The sequence below is a fragment of the Cuculus canorus genome, chromosome 15, assembly GCF_017976375.1.
Source record: "Cuculus canorus isolate bCucCan1 chromosome 15, bCucCan1.pri, whole genome shotgun sequence".
In the NCBI taxonomy this organism is placed as follows: Eukaryota; Metazoa; Chordata; class Aves; order Cuculiformes; family Cuculidae; genus Cuculus; species Cuculus canorus.
Window position 1 is genome coordinate 3467275 of NC_071415.1, and position 19116 is coordinate 3486390.

At 46.9% G+C, this 19116-nt stretch overlaps 1 protein-coding gene across 2 annotated transcripts in view; it reads right to left on the reverse strand.

The window, feature by feature from the left end:
* SEC14L5 (SEC14 like lipid binding 5) overlaps nt 1-19116 on the reverse strand; it is a 47040-nt gene that overhangs the window by 26869 nt on the left and 1055 nt on the right. Inside the window, exons 2-3 of one of the 2 annotated variants that reach the window (XM_054080962.1) lie at nt 15850-15953; nt 13660-13735 (exon numbers count right to left, since the gene is read on the reverse strand). In XM_054080962.1, coding sequence (XP_053936937.1) covers nt 13660-13722 — 63 coding nt within the window. In that variant the 5' untranslated portion in view covers nt 13723-13735; nt 15850-15953. Of the gene's footprint in view, nt 1-13659; nt 13736-15105; nt 15243-15849; nt 15954-19116 lie in introns of those variants that run through there. The other variant, XM_009571011.2, reaches the window with a different exon arrangement.

Below are 19116 nucleotides of genomic sequence, written 5' to 3' on the forward strand. Positions count from 1 at the left end.
CAATGTGACGATCAAGGCCCTGGGTCTCTGCACACAGCTGAATTTCTCTCCTCTAGCCACACACTTGACCTGACTGGGACAGGTTCCCTAACAAATCGTCATTAGATCAAGCAAAACCAAGACTAGTTTGCAGTAACGGCACAGTCACTAATTTCAGACAACTAAACAACATCTGGAGAGTGAAGAGGTCAGGGCAGAGGCATGTGTCTACACACAGCCCCAGTGACAGAACCAAAATAACCGCCCAAACCCATCACCCAAACATAAACACTTCCATATTTGAAAAGGACTCCTTTTCACACATCGATGTGAAGTCCTTCACTGATTTTCTTTGCACAATTCCTCTAAGAACACAGCAGCTGCCTGAGATGGTGTGAAGGATAGCAATAAAGTTGTGCTGTTAATGTGCCAGGTCTTCCACCACTGAACGGATCAAACAATAAGGAGAGTGAGCTGTCCGTTGCACCCAGCATCCTCTTATCAATCAGTGCCTATACCCAACAGTTCCTTTTTCCTCCAGTAGAGAAACTGAGGGAAATAGAAGACAGAGAAATCCTGTATCTCTTTTTTTTTTTTTTCCAAGTCTCTGCCAGAATCTGTTGTTTCTTCTCCTTCTCTACAATTCTACAGAGTGCAAGTTGGACAACAGAACATCCCAGTCACATAACAGGCACTACATATCAGCCTGTTTTAACACTTTGGATGCTGACCTGCCTGTCTTTGCTCTCTGATCTTGCTGCAGTAGCTGCACTGACCAGTACACAGGAACCATCATTTGCCTCTCTTCTCTGCCCCAGAAGCAGTAACAGCGGCAATAACAGCAGCATTGTGTCTCTACTTTCTCTGAAGTGCACACCCACACTATTTCTTTAAGACAACCACCTTGATGAATGAAGTCTTGAACAAGATCAAATTTTTATCTAGAAAATGGATGGCTCTGTGAAGCCATTCTTCCCTTTTTCCAAATCCCAGCAGGTTTGGCACAGACAGACAGACCTAGCTAACACATGTGCGCCTCCAGCTCGAGGAGGCCAGACCATCACTCCAGTCCTGGCCAGGGCTTCCCTTCAAGAATGACCAGATTCCTGCATCAACTTCACATGGGATTGGGCTGAAGAAACCCCCCAGGCAGCTGCACAGCAGGAGCTGTCTGGGCACTCCAGAGCACTGTGAACACTTGATTTACCAATCAAACTATCTCAACAACCCACTTTAGAGTAATTATTTTCTCAAAGTTTCGGGTCAATATGCTTTCAGCCCACCCAACCAACCATGCCACAGGACTCGGGGGCTTGGGCCCTCAGTGTCTAAATTATAAAAAAAAATCCATCACATAGCTGCAGGCATCAGCCTGTTGTAATTTAAAAATTCAAATAAGTAGAAAATAAATGGAAGAAAATTTACAAGTGAAACAATTTCTAGCTGAGAAAATTTAACCCATGCAGGAAATCCATAGCAGATACTCAAGTTTTCAGTGGGGTCAGCTCATTCAGCCAGAAGGGAGGATGAGGGAAGCTCATGCAAGGCTGCAGTGCATGTGTCTGTGTGAATGCGCCCCTGCCCCACTGTCTCACAGCACCTCAAACGCGCTGCAGCATCACAGGCAGCCAAGCAGCCCCAGGGCACCCCCAGCACAGGGCATTCACCAGCCGTACCACAGCCACCCAGTTCCAGTTTGCTACCCTCAGCAAGTTTGCAGATGACACTAAGCTGTGTGGAAGTGTGGATCTGCTGGAGGGTAGGGAGGCTCTGCAAAGGGATCTGAACAGGCTGGACCGCTGGGCCGAGGCCAATGGCATGAGGTTCAACAAGGCCAAGTGCCGGTTCCTGCACTTGGGGCACAACAACCCTATGCAGTGCTACAGACTGGGGGAAGATGGCTGGAGAGCTGTACAGAGGAGAAGGACCTGGGGGTAATGCTTGACAGCAATAGTACATGAGCCAGCAGTGGCCCAGGTGACCAAGAAGGCCAATGGCATCTTGGCTTGTATCAGAAACGGCGTGACCAGCAGGTCCAGGGAGGTTATTTTCCCTCTGTACTCGGCACTGATGAGACCACACCTTAAGTACTGTGTTCAGCTCTGGGCCCCTCACCACAGGAAGGATGTTGAGGCTCTGGAGTGTGTCCAGAGAAGAGCAATGAAGCTGGTGAAGGGGCTGGAGAACAAGTCTTACGAGGAGCGGCTGAGAGAGCTGGGGTTGTTTAGCCTGGAGAGGAGGAGGCTGAGGGGAGACCTTATTGCTCTCTACAACTACCTGAAAGGAGGTTGTGGAGAGGAGGAAGACATGGTTTAAGGGAGTGTAAGGAATGGTTGGACTCGATAATCCAGTGGGTCCTTTCTAACCTGGTGATTCTATGGTTCTATGATTCTATGATTCTATGAGTCAGAGGCACACGTTATATCAAACTGCTTCCAGTGACTGCTGCATCCCAGCCCCTTTGGTGCTACAGGAGCTGACAAGCGATTTATCACAGTGAGCAACACAATCAACAGGGACGTGGCTGACTATGAAATCAATAAGGAATGCTGTGACCAAGGTTCTGCCCTGTGATAACAAGGTTTGGCCAGCGATCTCCTGGGAGAAGTGTCTGAGCAGTTTTATCTGCACTGGCCAAACATGATGGGACCAACATTGCAACAAATGGAAGTACCTTGCGAGAAGAGTGTCTGTGAGGACAATGATGCGAAGTCATGCTTGTGTCCTAAATTATCACTCAAATGCACGTTAACCAGTACAAAGAAATGCATCTGTGAGAAGAGATTGCCCTGAAGGCTTAGGGACATGGTTTAAGGGAATGTTAGGAATGGTTGGACTTGATGATCCAGTGGGTCCTTTCCAACCTGGTGATTCTATGATTCTGTGATTCTAAGGTCAGGCAGATGCCAAACAAGAACAAGTTATACAATAATACAAGCATCAAACCCAAAAAATTACATTCTGAAGGCTCACAACCACCAAGGAAAGGGAACATCACCCTGCTCTACAAGCCCTCTATTTCAGCTGCTTAACCCCTTCCCCTCCAGGACTCAGAGGTCCTCTCTGAGTACTTCCCCTCCCTCATCCCAAGCTGTTAAACGTACTGACAGTGCTGTACATGACTGCTTCTCGTTATACACAACAATAGCTGTTTCCTACAAGATCCAGAGAACACAGCTGGAGGCAGCGCCTTTTATAACAGTGACTCCTGCTTCTCCTCTACAGGTTTCTACAATCTTTCCTACCAAGTGACCTTGAAATCCATGACACAATTGAGGCTTTTGGAATCTCAAACAACAGGGAAGCCAAGCACTGTGTGAAACAGAACACCTCAAAATCCAAACTTTCCTGCACAGGCCAAGGCTCCTTCCTAGCAACTCCTTCCAGCCAGCATTTGCTGGGTCCAAAGTGGTTCCATGTGCTCCAACAAGAGGCAGCTTTTTTGAGATGATCTAGTTTCATACCTTAATATCCTAGAGGGAGTGTTATCCTCTCAGTCCCGGGGCTGCATGCAGGCTCCCAGGGCAGCAGTTCTGGCTTTCCACCCATGCCAGCCACCTCTCAGAGAGGCGGCTCTTCTCACTGATACATAGCAAACAGACAACCGGTTTGGATTCTCCCTATCTGTACACAGATCCTTTTGCAGAGCAAATATACAGTGCTTGCATGCTAAATGCCACTGTCCATGAACTCAGACAGAAACAAACTGAGCTGTTCTGAACAGTGGCTGGCAGGAAAACACTCATCTTCTCCTTAGTGAGTGGTGGTCTGAAGTGGCTGCATGGCTGTTGTCTTCAGGGATGGGTTGATTGGTTTTCAGGGCTTCATTAGTGATGGCAACAGGGAGATCTGCTTGTTCAGGTACAGGAAAAAGAACAGGAATGGAAAAACTACAGACTGACTCCTCCATGACGCCAAAATGAACTTGAGAGGCAAGAACTTTTCAAGTTCTTGAACTTTTCAAGAGGTGCAAAAGCCCAGCTACTGGGGAAGGTTATCTTGTGTAGAACACATGAAAAAAATGAACTGTTATTCATCTGATGTTGACAAAGTGTTGTAGTCTATGTCATAAAAATATATTACAAGAATAAGACTTCACCCTTGTGTTAAAGACTAAAACATTTCAAGCTTTCGTGATCATACACAGTTTAAATCTCTACTAATTAACAAGATGCCTCACGGTCTGGTTACAGCCATGTGCAGTTTGCCAGGATAAAGGAAGAAAACATCCATCTCTGTTCAGATGAATGGGAAATGAGGAGGAAAAATGACATTGAGTTTTGAGCTAGAGATGTCCAGATCACCATTGCTTTGAAAAGAGAAGCAAGATCAGAACCCTCATCACTGAAGTGGGAAGTGGACACGTTTGAATTGGCTTTCAAGCAGCTCTAATGACACAGGAATATCTCTCTCTCCAGATTCAGGTGTGTTCAGATTATGACCTTCTAGAAAAAATAAATCATTTCAGCCTGCAGTCCCTCCTTCTACTCAGTCTCCGTGCTGAAGGGGACCAGGGGGCCACATATCTACTAAGCAGACACAATGGTCCCCTTGCTTTGTAATCAGTAGCACAGATCCTGCTTCTCATCAGCCACAGCAGTGCAAATTAAAATCCATATGGAGCAGCTGGGAGGGATCAAATGGATGTTTGGGTTGGAGAAATGCACTGAAGTCATGGAAAATGGGAACTTCCAAGGAGATGCACAGCAGAGTAGCAGAGAAAGACTTTGAGGCCTGAGCAATGACACTTGTGTTAGAAAAAAGAGTAAGATTTGTCAGTGAAGAGTCCACTGGACCAGAGTACCCAGGCTGCAAACATTGACCCAGTGTTAGCTCTCCCTGCACTGCAGCCAACGATTTGCCTCATTTCTTCAGATTTTAGTGAAAGCAACAATTGAGGCAGCAGCAGCTGCCTATTACAAAAGAAGCACCACTGAGCGACAGCGAGTGTGCTGCAGCCAGGACACGCACTGCAGCTGCACAAAGCCAACTCGGGAATGACCAGCATGCCCGATCTGGCCAAGAAGAAACACCACCCTGTTCAGCTATTCTGCTGTAGCATCCTCCTCTGCTTACCAGGGAGGAGAAGCTCAGTGATGGAGCAGCTCAAGGCACAATCAGCCATCACAAACAGCTCCAGAAGCGGTGCCGTGCCCAGGAACCACTGCTGGCTGGGGTGTTACACTGCCAGAGCCCACTATGGAACACGATGGATATATCCAGCTAGGAAGGCAAGGAAGAAGACATCTCAGGTGATTAACACCTCAAAGAGCAGAGCGCAGCAACCCAGTATCAAATCGCACATGCGCTGCTTGGTGAATCACCCCAGATCACAACGGCTGGCTTACACAGCAATGCCAGTCAGAAGGACAATCCATCTTCACCAGTAGCTGCTGTGAGCATTGATACAAACTCGCTGTATCTCCGGGCCAGACCTGGGCCAGCCACCTTGCTTAGTAGTTTAAAATCTTCCATGCTGGTTGAGATGTAACAGTTGATGATGGTTAATTTTCTTGCCTCTTTCGGTCCTTGCTCAAGAGCTTATTGCCTTCTGCACCTACACAGTCTGTAAGAGAGAGGGGTCCTTTAGTCACCACTGGAACATAAGATCATGGTGATACCTCCAGCTGCGCTCTGTCTCCTTGTGTTGCAGGACCACTGAACTTTGACTGATTTTAGAGCTCCTCCATCCCAGCATGGGCTGCACTGATCAGATTAAGCTTGAGAAATGACTCATCCTTCAAGGAAATAAGCCTCCATGTTGCAGCTGGAGAAGGTGAATAAAGAAAACAGGGATTATACTGTACAGACTCTTTGAATCACTGTACATCTCTCCAACTCACACGTGGTGCCAGCACCATTCGCTCCCAAAACATTTTGCCCAGACAATGGCATCATAGCAGTGACAATGCCAAACTATCCAACTACTGTGATCCCCAAAAGGCACCAGCCAGATGCTGGTGGCAGCTCTCCAGAACTCTGAATGAATAAGCAGTTCTTCCACCCACTTCCAGCAAGTGTGGTAAACAGCACTCACTAGACATTTTCTCCTTGCTCGAGGGTCAATAACCCACACCATAATCTCAAGACAAATGCCAGTGCTCTGTTCAGCCTGTGTATTGCTGACAACCTGCTTCATGCATGAGGAGGTGGTGGCAGGGGCAAGGTCTGAACACATGAATGCAGTGGTGAAAAATCAACGAGGCTGACACAGAAATCATTACTTTGACTTTTGTTGCCAAATGCTTCTCACCAGTAGGATGATGGGATATTTATAGTGTATCTTGACAGCATGGTTTCAAATCATCGAGTCACACTGAAGCATCGTGTCTTGAGTCAACACTAGATTCTCTGTAAGTGCATGAAATGTTAACCCAGCAGCTTCTGACAATCACAACAAATTTATCCCTCAAAACAAGGCAAAAGAGACAAGGGAAGCTGCCTGCTGTACAATACTTGGCACAGACCATGGCTGTAGGTCATCCACATCCACAGGCAATTTGTCTGTGCTTAAAAGGCAAGTTCTAAACCAAAGAGAGTAGATTGTGCTCCCTAGGGGAGTATTCATTTCTTACCTACTGCTCAGATTATTACCAGGATATTTCCTATCACGTGACATGGGTTGAACACCAAAACACAGCTATTTTAGACCTTTTCACCCCTTGCACATCGTTTCTCTCTCAATCTCTAGTGTACTGTCAGCCAGAAACACCACTTCACACAGCACCTGAAAACTATGTCACTGTCTGTGTCAGAGCGGATCCAGAGGAGCTTCCAAGCACTGGGCACACAGGCCGCAAAGCTCTACCGCCTGCCATCTGTGCCTATCCAAGGACACAGCAGGTAGCAGGACATGCAGGAACCTCTTCTCCAGTGCTTCTGCACATGCTGCTCTTGGAGCTCCACTTAAGTCTCTCCAGTTACTCTGCACAACTCTCTGATCAGCTGCACCATCACCGCTGCCTCCAAGGGATTCCAGCAGTCAGAAAAAGCTCCAGTCTCCCTGCAGCAAGTACTCCTCTTATTGCAGAGCTCACACTTTAAAGCAGAGGCAATGAACCAGCATCAAATATTCTAAGATTCTACTAAGATTCTACTTTTTTTTTTTTATTTATTTTTTTATTTAAAACCAGCCTGTGATGATACTGGATAACTGACAACAGCCTGGAGCTCCAGACAGGGATATTCCAGTTTGCAATTACAATAAGTGTATAGGAACTCCCAAAGATGTGTGCTGTGGTGCACCTGCGCTGTAGGCACTGTGAGATACTGCACTGTAGCTGACCTAGACAGCCAGTCTGCGCTTCTAATGCAGTGAGACAGCAGCAGCCTGAGACCTAGGTGGACTGTGAACACACACATTGAACTTGTCACTCTAAACAAGCCCACAGAATGAACGTGATGTTTGCTAGACATCAGGCTGCTGGTAGATTATAGTGCTTTCACATTTTATCTGTTACCAACGTGTACTGCAAGCTGTCGGACACACTATTTTGCCTGCCCTGCAAAAGAGAGGCTTAGAGGTTCTGTTGCAAAAGCATCATTGCATCAATCAGTGAAATATCAAATCCTTTAAGGGCCTGCAGCATAGAGAGGGGACCACATATGGTGTATCGGGATTCAAGCAGACTCTATAAGCTCAGCGTGCCAAATGCAACAGGAAGAATTCATTAAAAAAAGCTACTTCAATTTCTAACGACTTTAACAATATGCATGCTAATGCTGAATAGGCACAAATAAAAACCATTTTGGAAAGGTGTATGGAAAGCAATACCAGCTGTCAGGACCCAGACCTCAGTATCCAGAGGTCCTTCGCCTGCAGCTAAACCCGACAGCTGAAATAGTCAGGACCTGCTTTCAATTATACTGTGTATACAAGCCTTCCAAAACTGTGGGCATAAAACAATGATGGGAAGATGAAATAAAGGGTGCATTTTGATTTCAGTCATACCAGATGTTTGACTCCCACATCTACCTGTGGGTCAGATCTTCAGCTGCTGTAAAGGAGCAAGACTTCAGTGACTGCAAAGCAGCTTTGCCAGTGTTGCCAAGGCTGAGCTGCTGGTGGATTATTCAGGGGCAAATCCAGTGACTATTGCCAAGACCATTTCAGCGGGGTCAGGCAAGCAAGAGACATCTCGTACAGGGTCAGGGATGGTTGCTTTGGATGGGCTTTGAACTGGTGTTACAGCAGGAGTGTACAGATGATGGTGAAGGGATGCTTTCTGCTTCTTACTCCATGTGAAGTAATTTCTGACCCTAAACAAACCCACAACACTTGCAGTGTGAACTAAATTTGCTACACAGCTTGTCAGTGCCTCCAGCACTCAAACTATACTGAGAAGAAACAGAAGTACACATCACACCGGTTCCATTTGTTTCCTAGTATATCTTAACAGAAAAACAAACAACTCCAGATCAAAGAAATGCAGAGAACACTGAATTGCCACTAAAACTAGAAAACACTCCCTGAGCTACTAGGGCCTCACATGACCAGGATGTCACTTGCAGTCGCAGGAAGGGGAATCCTGAACTGCCACCTAACAGATATATGGGAGAGTCCAAGGGGTGCTTGAGATAAGAAGTGCCTGTACACCACACACGCACCTGAAGAACAACTGCCCCATGCTGCCCATAGCAGAAGCACCTGAGACAGAAGAGCTCAACCAGCACAGTGAGAATCACACGCCACTGCTGCCCGTATGTGCGTTCAAAAGACAGGGCTCTTAGCTGCTCATATGTGTGTCACCACATGCCGTGGGCAGCACGAAGAAACGAGGTCAAGCTGAAAGAAGCTCTGACTCACATCATGCACATGTAGGGCTCAAGAGCAGTTTCATCTTAAGCATGGATTACAAGTGGTACACATGATGAGAGCTGATGCTGCTGCAAACTCCCAAATACCTGATTTTTGTTTTGCCTTTTCAAAACCATGACATGTTTTTAGATAGCAGTAGTAAACCTCCCAAAGGTTATAAGCAAAGCTGGTATCCAGTATGCAGTCAGCTTAAATGTCAAGCTACAGGCATATATTTTCACATGTTAATATGCCTTTTTAACAGTTTAATAAACCCAGCCTTTAATCTACTTGTGTTGCATTTTGAAGAGCTTTTGTTTCACAGAAAAGATAGAATCACAGCTAGTAAAGTGATAAAGGTTTGATTTTGCTCAAGGGGTAAAACCTGCAAGCAGAACATTCCCCTTTTCTGCAACATTTATCATTGCCTTGACACCAGGTTCTGCCCCCTTGCTTGCAGCAGAAACCATGCATTGCTGTTTGCAGCAGTGAGAGCTGAACATGAAGTACATTGTAAATGTGGCAAGAGGAGCAAAGAACTGACAGCAGTGCTGTCATGAGTCTCTCACACCACTATTGCAGCAGCTCAAACCATTCATCAAGTACAGGAGAGCATGTACAAGTTCCTGGGGGGTATTTCAGTACTGTAGCATCAGGAATCATGGAATGGTTTAGGTCAGAAAGGCCCATCCACTTCCAACTTTCCTGCCGTGGGCAGGGGCACCTCTCAGTGGATCAAGACAACTTGGGCCAGGGCCTCCCCACCCTCACAGCAAAATATATCTTCCGAAGATCTCATCTCAATCTCCCCTCTTTCAGCTTAAATACATCCCTCCTTGTCTATCCCTACACTCCCCAATCAAGAGCCCCTCCCCAGCTTTCTTGGAGCCCCTTTCACTACTGGAAGCTGCTCTAAGGACTACCCCAAGCCTTCTCTTCTCAAGGCTGAACAACCACAGCTCTCTCAGTCTCTCCTCGTACAGGAGGTGCTCCAGCCCTCAGATCATCTCAGTGCCCTCCCCTGGACTCGCTCCAACAGCTCCATGTCCTTCCTGTGCTGAGGACTCCAGAACTGGACACAGGACTCCAGGTGGGGGTCTCACCAGAGCAGAGCAGAGGGTCAGAATCCCCTCCTCGCCCTGCTGGTCCCACTGCTTTGGATGCAGCCCAGGACATGGGTGGTTTCCGGACAAGTGCACATTGCCAGCTCATGTTGAGCTTCTCCTCTCCCCGTACCCCAAGCCCTTCTCTCCAGGGCTGCTCCCAATCCATTCTCTGCCCAGCCTGGATTTGTGCTTGGGATTGCTCTGACTGGGTGCAGGACCTTGCAGGAGTACAGATGAGGAACAAAGCAGGTGAAAATTACTCCTGTGAATTGGGACAGGCACAGGAAGATTGCCCTGCATTTAAATCTTTTTAGAAGGAAGGACTTTTCTAGCAAGCAAAAGCAAAAATCCCAGACTCCAGAACGACCAGAAGAGACCTGATAATCTAGTTCCCTTTTCCTTCCTTAGATGCACAGGACTGGCAAAAAGGGCAAAGAGGGGAGTACAGTCCTCCTTCCAAGGACATGGAAGATACCTCAGATCTACTGCCTACAAGCACCAGAATGAAAGCTGCACAAGGATTAGTGAGCAGTGTGAATCCATAGACAATTATCCCAAGACAAACAATAACAATGGTATTAACAGTAGAATCACTGCCTCAGCTGCCAAGCAGATCCCCATGCCTAGAGGCTCAGCTGCACAAACGTGCACCCTGCAACCCCAGGGAAGATAATGGTGTCCCTGACGGTGGGGCTCAACAAGAGGCATGGGAAACAGTGTTGAAAGAAGGCCAGGAAGCAATGAATCATCTGCCTGCTTTGCCTATGACAACCCTGCTTCTGAGTGCTTCGTATCGGAATTAAACACATACATGATTTTCTGCAGCAGAGTCCAGACATTTGAGGTTCTGGGGGGAAAGTCCTTTTCCAAACAAACATTACTTACCTTATGACGGAGCCCATACAGGCCACGAGAAGCACAACCTTCCCTATGACACAGATGAAGAGCCAAGCACAAGGGTGTCTGAAGACCCATAAAACAAGGAGGTGCCTTGAGGTTACCCACACAACCTCCCCTTTCCTACTCTTAAACAGAGTATGAGACCTTGGCATTCCAAAGCAGGGAAAGATGAAAGCAGCTGACTATCAGGTTCCCAGTGCCAAGGAAGCTACTGTCAGTCTTGTGCTGAAGCAGATTAACAGCAATGCCATGTGCTGCAGAACAAAACAGCTTCACTGTACTCTCATTCTCCTTGCAAAACTTCCAGCAACTGACAGCTCTGCAAAACTCGCACTGCTTCCACACAAAGGGAAGACTCCATTGGAACACAGAAAATGTGATAGAGCCTGCACCCAGCTCAGGCTGCATGGGCTGCCTCCAGATTAAAACATCACTTTATAACACCAGCCTTCATAATAGAGCAGATCCTGCCACAGACACATGATTTTCACAGGACATTGGAGTGGGACTAGTGGTCTATATTCAACTCCCTGCTCCAGTACACCATCACTTGACCCTGGACAAGTAACTTGATCTTCATAAGAAGAGGACCAAAAACTTTGCTAAGGTAATCATAGAATCTTAATGTTGGAAAAGACCTTTGAGATTATCACCTCCAACCATACCTGTCCACTACTAAATCATGTCCCCAAGCACCTCATCTACCCACCTTTTAAATACATCCAGGGATGGGGACTCAACCACTTCCCTGGGCAGCTGTTCCAGTGCTTGAGAACCCCTTCTGTGAAGAATTTTTTCCTAATGTCCAATCTAAACTTCCCCTGACGCAGCTTAAGGCGATTCCCTCTTGTCCTAGCACCTATCACTTGGAAGAAGAGACCCACCTCTCTACAACCTCCTTTTAGGTAGTTGTAGAGAATAATAAGGTCTCCCCTCAGCCTCCTCTTATCTGGGCTAAAAAACCTCAGTTCCCTCAAACGCCCCTCGTAAGACTTATTTCTCCAGCCCCTTCACCAGTTTCATTGCTCTTTTCTGGATGCACTCCAGGACCTCAATGCCTTTCTTGTAGTGAAAACTGAACCCAGTATGCGAGGTCCAGCCTCACCAGTGCAGAGTACAAGGAGGAGAATCACTTCCCTGGCCCTCCTGTCCACAGTTTCTGATACAAGCCAAGAATGGGAATTTGAGCTTGCTGAACACCTCAAGGATGACAGCCCTGAAATATCAGGGAATTTTAAGTGCTGTCATCTTGAAAAACTGAAAGCAAATAAAACTAAATCACTTGAAAAATAAACCCATCCAAGGTTGGCTTTTGGGCATTCCGCTAATCAGCTTACAAAGCATTTGCCAAGAGGCAGCCCTCCTGTATTAGCAGCCAATCTATAGACAAGCATCTGGTGTTAGGTTTATACTGCTAATATGGACAACGGGAATGTGGAGAGGTATGCACAGAGCAAAGAACACTGGTATCTTGACAGCAAGTACTGGTGTCTTATTCCAATACAGGGTGCAGAGAGAGAGCAAAGAACACAGCTGGAGAAGTTTCACTGCCACAAATAGCAGCCCCAGCCTGGCTGGGGCACTGCGACAGCACAGTACTGGCTCAGCTGTTAACAGACATGGCAAACTGGGATTAAACTGGAAAAAGAAAGAGAGAGGAGGGCAGGAAACAAGCAAGGAGAGCCCAGCTGTCAAAAAGAAAGTGTTCATTGTGGTAATTAGAGAGCACCAAAGCAAATGGTGCCTGCCCTCAGCTGAGGAGCTGCTGCTGACTTCAGGGGTCATTATTCCCAGTTAGGGCCAAACGAAGAATCTCCCCCAGTTTTAATTGTGGAAGTAGAAGACTGGAGACTGTTTTGGTTAAAACAAATCTTATAGCACTTATTTCCCAGGAATCCAGAACAGACAACGTTGTCAAAAGGAACACCATGTATCACGTTAGCTATCCCTCCCATTCCTGGAATGGCTAGAACTTTCCATTTTCATTCTTGATCCCTATCTGACCAAAAAAAAATGGTGTCCTTGTTCAGCAGGGAAGAGAGACAATGAGGAAATCAGCAGATGAACAGTGGCAAATACTAGGCCTTGGGGATCCCTAGAGCAGACTGCAATGCCCAACGAATTACAAACCAAAGCCTTGGGATTCTATAAGCAAGCATATCCAACAAACACCCAGTTGCTCAGTGCTGTCCTCGCAATGCAATGGCAAACCTTTCAGGATATCTCACTTGCATCTTGGAGAGCTGTGACAATGTCCAGAATATCACAGATGTCTTTAAACTCTGAGGAAGCTGCCATGCTCACATTACCTTTGTGCACCACCAGTGACTGAACTTCCCTTACGGCTCTCACACACCTTCTGGAAATCACAACACTTGGAGAGAGATCTCCAAACATTTCAGTTACAGGGTGAACAGGGAAGAACAATATGGAAGAATTTTTCCAAAGACTTGTAACTTTTAACCAAAAAAAACCCACCTGCGTATGATTTAGAATCAGTTTCTAGATGCATACATCCTACAGCACTGACTGGGATCAGATCTAGAGATCTACTAAAGTGAAAGGCTCTTGGTGATAAGGCAAGGATGGTGTCTGGTCACAGACTGACCCTGCCTACCTGCATCTCACAATGTCTGCCTTCCTTGTGAAGGAGTTTTTTCCCTCTATGCTGCCCCTCTTCAAATACTGAGATCTTGATTCTTGTTTTTCATGGAAAATTGAAAAACAGACAGGAAGAGAGCTGAATCTCTGTTCCCATAATATAGCTGTAAGGTGGCCACAAAGACATGCTAGAGAAAACTGCCTCCCCCACCACCCACTGGTTGGACGTTGCAGCCCTCGCCAGCCAGAGAAGGAAAAGTGCTGAGCATTACTCACTGCCATGACGAGCTCAAAAGGGTATTTGTAGACTCGAACTGGGGACTGGTATTTCTGCACCATTTTCACTCTACACCTGTAGTAGAAAGAAGTCAGAACATTTTAGATCCCTTACACCAAATCCCACACTACATTCTAGCAATTTTCAAACAGATCTCACTAGAATCAGAATCGTGGAATCATGGAATGGTTTGAGTTGGAAGGCACCTTAAAGACCATCTAATTCCAACTCCCCTGCCACGGGCAGAGACACCTCCCACTGGATCAGGCTGCCAAAGGCCCCATCCAACCTGGCCTTGAACACTTCTAGAGATGGGGCAGCCAGAACTTCCCTGGGCAATCTGAAGCCTTAACCTTTAGAAGGCTTTAGAAGCTGTAACCCTTCCTCATAAATGGAGGAGACACATTAGGTGAAATATCTTGCTCAGCGCTGCTTAGCAAGTCAGTGGCAGGGACTGAACAGGAGGCAGGTCCCTGCAGTTCCCATCCAGTGCTGTGTCCAGCATGCGGCAGGTTTGTCTTTGCTGCTTCCCGACACTACTACAGTGATTTCAACTTACAGCTCCAACAAACTTTAAGACAATTCAAGCACAAAACAGAAATGTAAAGCCAGAATAACTGATGGTCTGGAGAAGGAGCCTGTCTTAGGAGCCTTGCAAAGCTTCAATGGCAATTCTCCTCCCACCTTCCTTTTCTGCATTACATTTGTACTCATTATCTAGAGTCCCCCTTGCTGAAACCTTCCACAGCTTCCCAGATCTCTGTGTTTTAAATGCATTTGTGCACAAAGTAGCAGTCAGTCATTTTAATGCACTAAAAGAAAGGAAAAGGAAACAGCATGTTTAAAGAACATGCCTGACGCTCAGCTGGCAATCATTGTCCGCTGACTGGATGCCCACTGTTTCCTGCTGAACTACGGAATAACTGCATGTACTGGAAATAATTCAGTCCTCAGCATTTCATTTCTCCCAACCACCTCTCACTGTTCTCATCAGGATTCCTCCCTCAGACTCTCTTGCTGGCGTTTTAAACCTCAAATATGCATCAATAACCAGCACCTAAAGGAATACGCAAACCATTAACAAAGGTTACTAGGCTGCTGCCTGTGACTCCTTTAGGGTCCTTTATATCGTTGGTATTAATGCCATCTAAGAACATCAGAAACACAAAGGACTGGACAGCTGGTTTGAGACACTGTGCTGACTCCACCCCACTCAAATTCCAGCAGACACAGCCCTCGGCAATATGACGCAATGTAGCACTGATCTCAGGCAGAGCAGTCAGACAACCTATCCCTGACATTTTAAACCCAAAAAATGGAGGTGAGACATGACTTAAAAGGCAAATAGCACTAGATTCTCCCTCAAAAAGACTGCTGCAAAATGCCATTGCACAGTAAAATCTAAGCAAGGGAGAGGGGAAAAAGACTTTAAAAAGTCTGAGTACCTGAGAACAGGGAATGTTTGTAGGGTGGTCTCACGACTGGGCAGTCACACTGCAGACGATCCCATTGCCCATGGAGCAGCATTCAGGGCTTGCTGGATGTCCAGCACTCTTCCTGGCTGTAAAAGCCAGCCCATGCAGAACACATAATCGTGGAGAGAATGCATAAGCAGCTCAAACTGAAGTGAGCAGAGCAGGGCCAAGCAAACACCCAGGGAGCCTGGGCTGCTATCACATATCTGATACCCGAGTCAGGAGGCAAAAGGGGCACCTTGTAAAGCAACGCTGTAATATGATTATGCAAGTGGGATATCCAGGCTGTGCGGGAAAGTTCCGAGGAAGTGCAAATATAGTAAGAGAAGCCTCAAACACTTTTAGCTGTGGTCTGGCTCTCAGTTCTGACCTCACCTCCTAAATTCCTGTACCTCTGGAGGAAGGGGTTGGGGACCTCCACAGGAGGATGCCTCAGGACAGATCAGTTGATCTGAAATCACTCACAGCATAGCAATGGTCACCAGCAATCGAGCAACAGAATGGCACAAGTTCTAGTTCAACAGCTTAACCATGCTGCTTGGACAGATCCGTTGCTTCCGAGCAGCTGCAGCAACCAATTGCCACGGGATTACTGCCTCTTACCTCGCTAGCTGAGAGAAGCTCGAGTAAAAGACCCAGTGGCTCTTATAGCCGTGGGGAGCTGGGGAATACAAACAGCTGATAACTCACACCTGCCCCAGAAACCTTTCATACCTTGGGGAAAGTGCAGCGGCAGATCTTCTATGTCCTCTTCTCAAAACAGAATAGCGAGACCGTCATTCTGCTTCTCAAAGCAAGAAGGAGTCCAGCTATAACTCCTGAACAAAACAAACCAGAAAAGTTTGTGAGACATAGCTGCTCAGTGCACGCAGATACAGACGGAGGAGCACTGACAATGACATAAGGTTTTCAGGTGTCACCTCTAGGCAGCAGGACCAAGGTACCTGAAAACAAGCATCCTCATAGGGCTTTAGAACAAAAAAAGACAGACATGTTTTTAAACTCATCTCACACATTCCACTCCAATTACAAAGAGATACGTTCAACCACCTTGCAAAGAAAACCAGAAAGAAACTACACAACTGCAGAACACGCCTGCTCCTTCAGCATCTACCACCTGAGCAACTACACTGGCCCCGGCTGCCTGCTCCACTGCAGATTTGCAGCTGGCTAAAAGCACACGCTCAGAAACACAAGCTCAGCTTGAAAGCAGTGACTCACTGAACTGCAGTTTGGTTGCTTGGAAGCCCCAGCCCCTGGCTACAGGGAGACCTATGGCCACTTATTGGGTAACACTGGGGAAGAGCGCGATTTCAGCTGGCCAAGCCCAGTAGTTTGTAAAACTTCAGAGTTTGGATCTGTCAATGCCCTGAAACAACATCCCCAGCTAACACCCACTGTAACTGTCCCAACCAGATATTAGAAGGGTTTCAATAACTGCCCACCTGAATGCAGAAAATGGCAGCAGTTGCCACATTTCACTCAGCATCCCATGCCATACCAACAGCTGTGCCAGCAGCATGTGGATGCAGCAGCCTGAGCATCCTGTGGGGTCCAGCTGGCCTGTGCCCCCCCCCTTCACTACAGCCCATACAGAACTCACAGATGAACCAAAGCCCGGAAGGCAGAGTTCATTATAAAAGCTTGAGGTACAGCAGCTAGCACTGTACCAGGGGAAGGAGGGCACAGAAGGGTGCACAAAGTGGAAAAACACAAACCCCCAATTGCACTTGCATTTCCCTGTTGCATCTTTAGTCGCACTTCAGAGAGAAGGAGAGTTCTGAAAAAGAAGTGGTGTACACACAGCCATGTAAAGCCACCGCTAGGTACAAGCAGAGCTTGAAGGCTGCGAAGGCTCCCATGAGGAGCACACATCACTACACACACAGCAAAAGGACGAGCAGCAGGGGTATGAACTACATATTTCCATTTTATTTAGATCCATCCACTGTGTACCTGAGGGATTTTCCATATGCCTAACTTTCATTCTGTTATTCGTAGCAGAGGCTTTCTTGACAGAATGCAGCCAGATGGCTGGAAATAGGAATTTGGGTCTATGTATTAAACATATTCAAAGCCCTGAATCAAAGCCTCCAACCCCTGCTTCTCCTCCAGGCTTGTATGAACTCATTCAGCTCTTTCCACACTTGAGCTGCCTGCTGGGTGGTGAAACTCAGCAGCAAGTGACTTTATTAACTTCTCCACCTGTGGTGGCTTCTTTTCAGCAGGAAGAAAACAACTGAGCAACTTTTTTGTTGTTTTTGTCAAAGAAATACTGAAAATAGCAGTTCCAAACTTCCTCAAACACTATTACAACATGTGAAAGCCAGCTGTGGCACTCAGCTAAGCTGACATTTCCACTTAGAAAAAAGGGGGACTCTGCAGGGCCATGGTTTTTCCTCCTCCCTTCTACAGTAAAGTGGAGAGAAAAGTGTGTGACATCTCCTCTGCCTGAAATGCTTTTCAGTTAGGTAGGTGTTGACACAGTGGCTGATGCTTTACACACATAATAAACATCCTACAGCTTAGTACCATGGTATTATTAGAGCTCTTCACATAAGAACTTGTTCTCAAGGCTTTTTTAGCTTAAGGAAGCCTCAAAGTGGCTTGATGCAAGCACAAGCCTTTATTATCTTTTAGAAGCAGACACCTTCTCAGCTAAGAGTTCATCTTCCTGCTCAATTTCACCATCAAGAAGCATCTTTGGTGCAAGGGTAAAACAGCGTGGGGGGCTACAGCCAGCACGCTGCTGTGGATCCTGGCCACCATTCTGTACACCTTGCAGAGATACCTGAAGGCAGATTATAGTCAAAGACAAGCAACACAAACACTAGAACAACATCCACGCATTCTGTACTACACAACAAGGAACAGACTCTTTGGCTAAGAGGGGAAAAAAAATGGAACAGTGTACAGCATTCTGCCCTAAAAGCCTTGAAAAGCCAGTGGTTTCTTCCACACGTCTCAAAATAAGCTTCATGCCTAATACTTCTGCACCTTTCATCCCGTAAGTTAATTTTCATAGAATTCTAGAATCATGGAATGGTTTGGGTTGGAAGGGACCTCAAAGCCCACTCAGTTCCAACCGCCTGCCACGGGCAGGGATACCTCCCACTGGATCCAGTTGGCCAAATCCTCATCCAACCTGGCCTTGAACACCTCCAGGGATGGGGCAGCCACCACTGCTCTGGGCAACCTGGGCTAGGGCCTCCTCACCACCACAGCAAAACATTTCTTCTCAAGATCTCATCTCAATCTCCCATCTTTCAGATGAAAACCGTGCCCCCTTGCCCTATCCATGCACTCCCTGACCAAGAGGCCCTCCCCAGCTTTCCTGGAGCCCCTGTCAGTACTGGGAGTTGCTCTAAGGTCTCCCTGGAGCCTTCTTACCATAGAACAACCACTGACTTTTTACATGCAGTTCCATACTAAATCCTTGGTATTTGTCAACCTGCACCAGAAGATATGACTTCTGAAAGCAAAGCCTCTCGTTCCTTGCCTTGCTCCTCCATATGAAGTCACACTACACCATTATCACTATTTTCAGTACTGAAGTTCAGTTTAAGAAGAAAGATGTGCTTCAGCTTAACACATCAAACGAGTAGGTGCAGTCACCAGGTGCCTTGACAATGAGACAAAGCACCAGCATAGAAGTGTTTCATAGAATCATCACTGAATCACAGACTGCTTTGGCCTAAAGCCCACCCAGTTCCACCCCCTGACATGGGAAGGGACACCTCCCACTGGATCAGGGGGCTCAAAGCCCCATCAGGGCTGATCAAGAGCCCCTTCCCAGCTTTCCTAGAGCCCCTTTCAAGGCTGGAAGCTGCTCTAAGGTCTCCCAGCAGCATTCTTTTCTCCAGGCTGAACAACCCCAACTCTCTCAGCCTCTCCTCATACAGAAGGTGCTCCAGCCCTCGGATCACCTCCGTGGCCTCCTCTGGACTCACTCCAACAGCTCCACGTCCTTCTTGTTTCGGC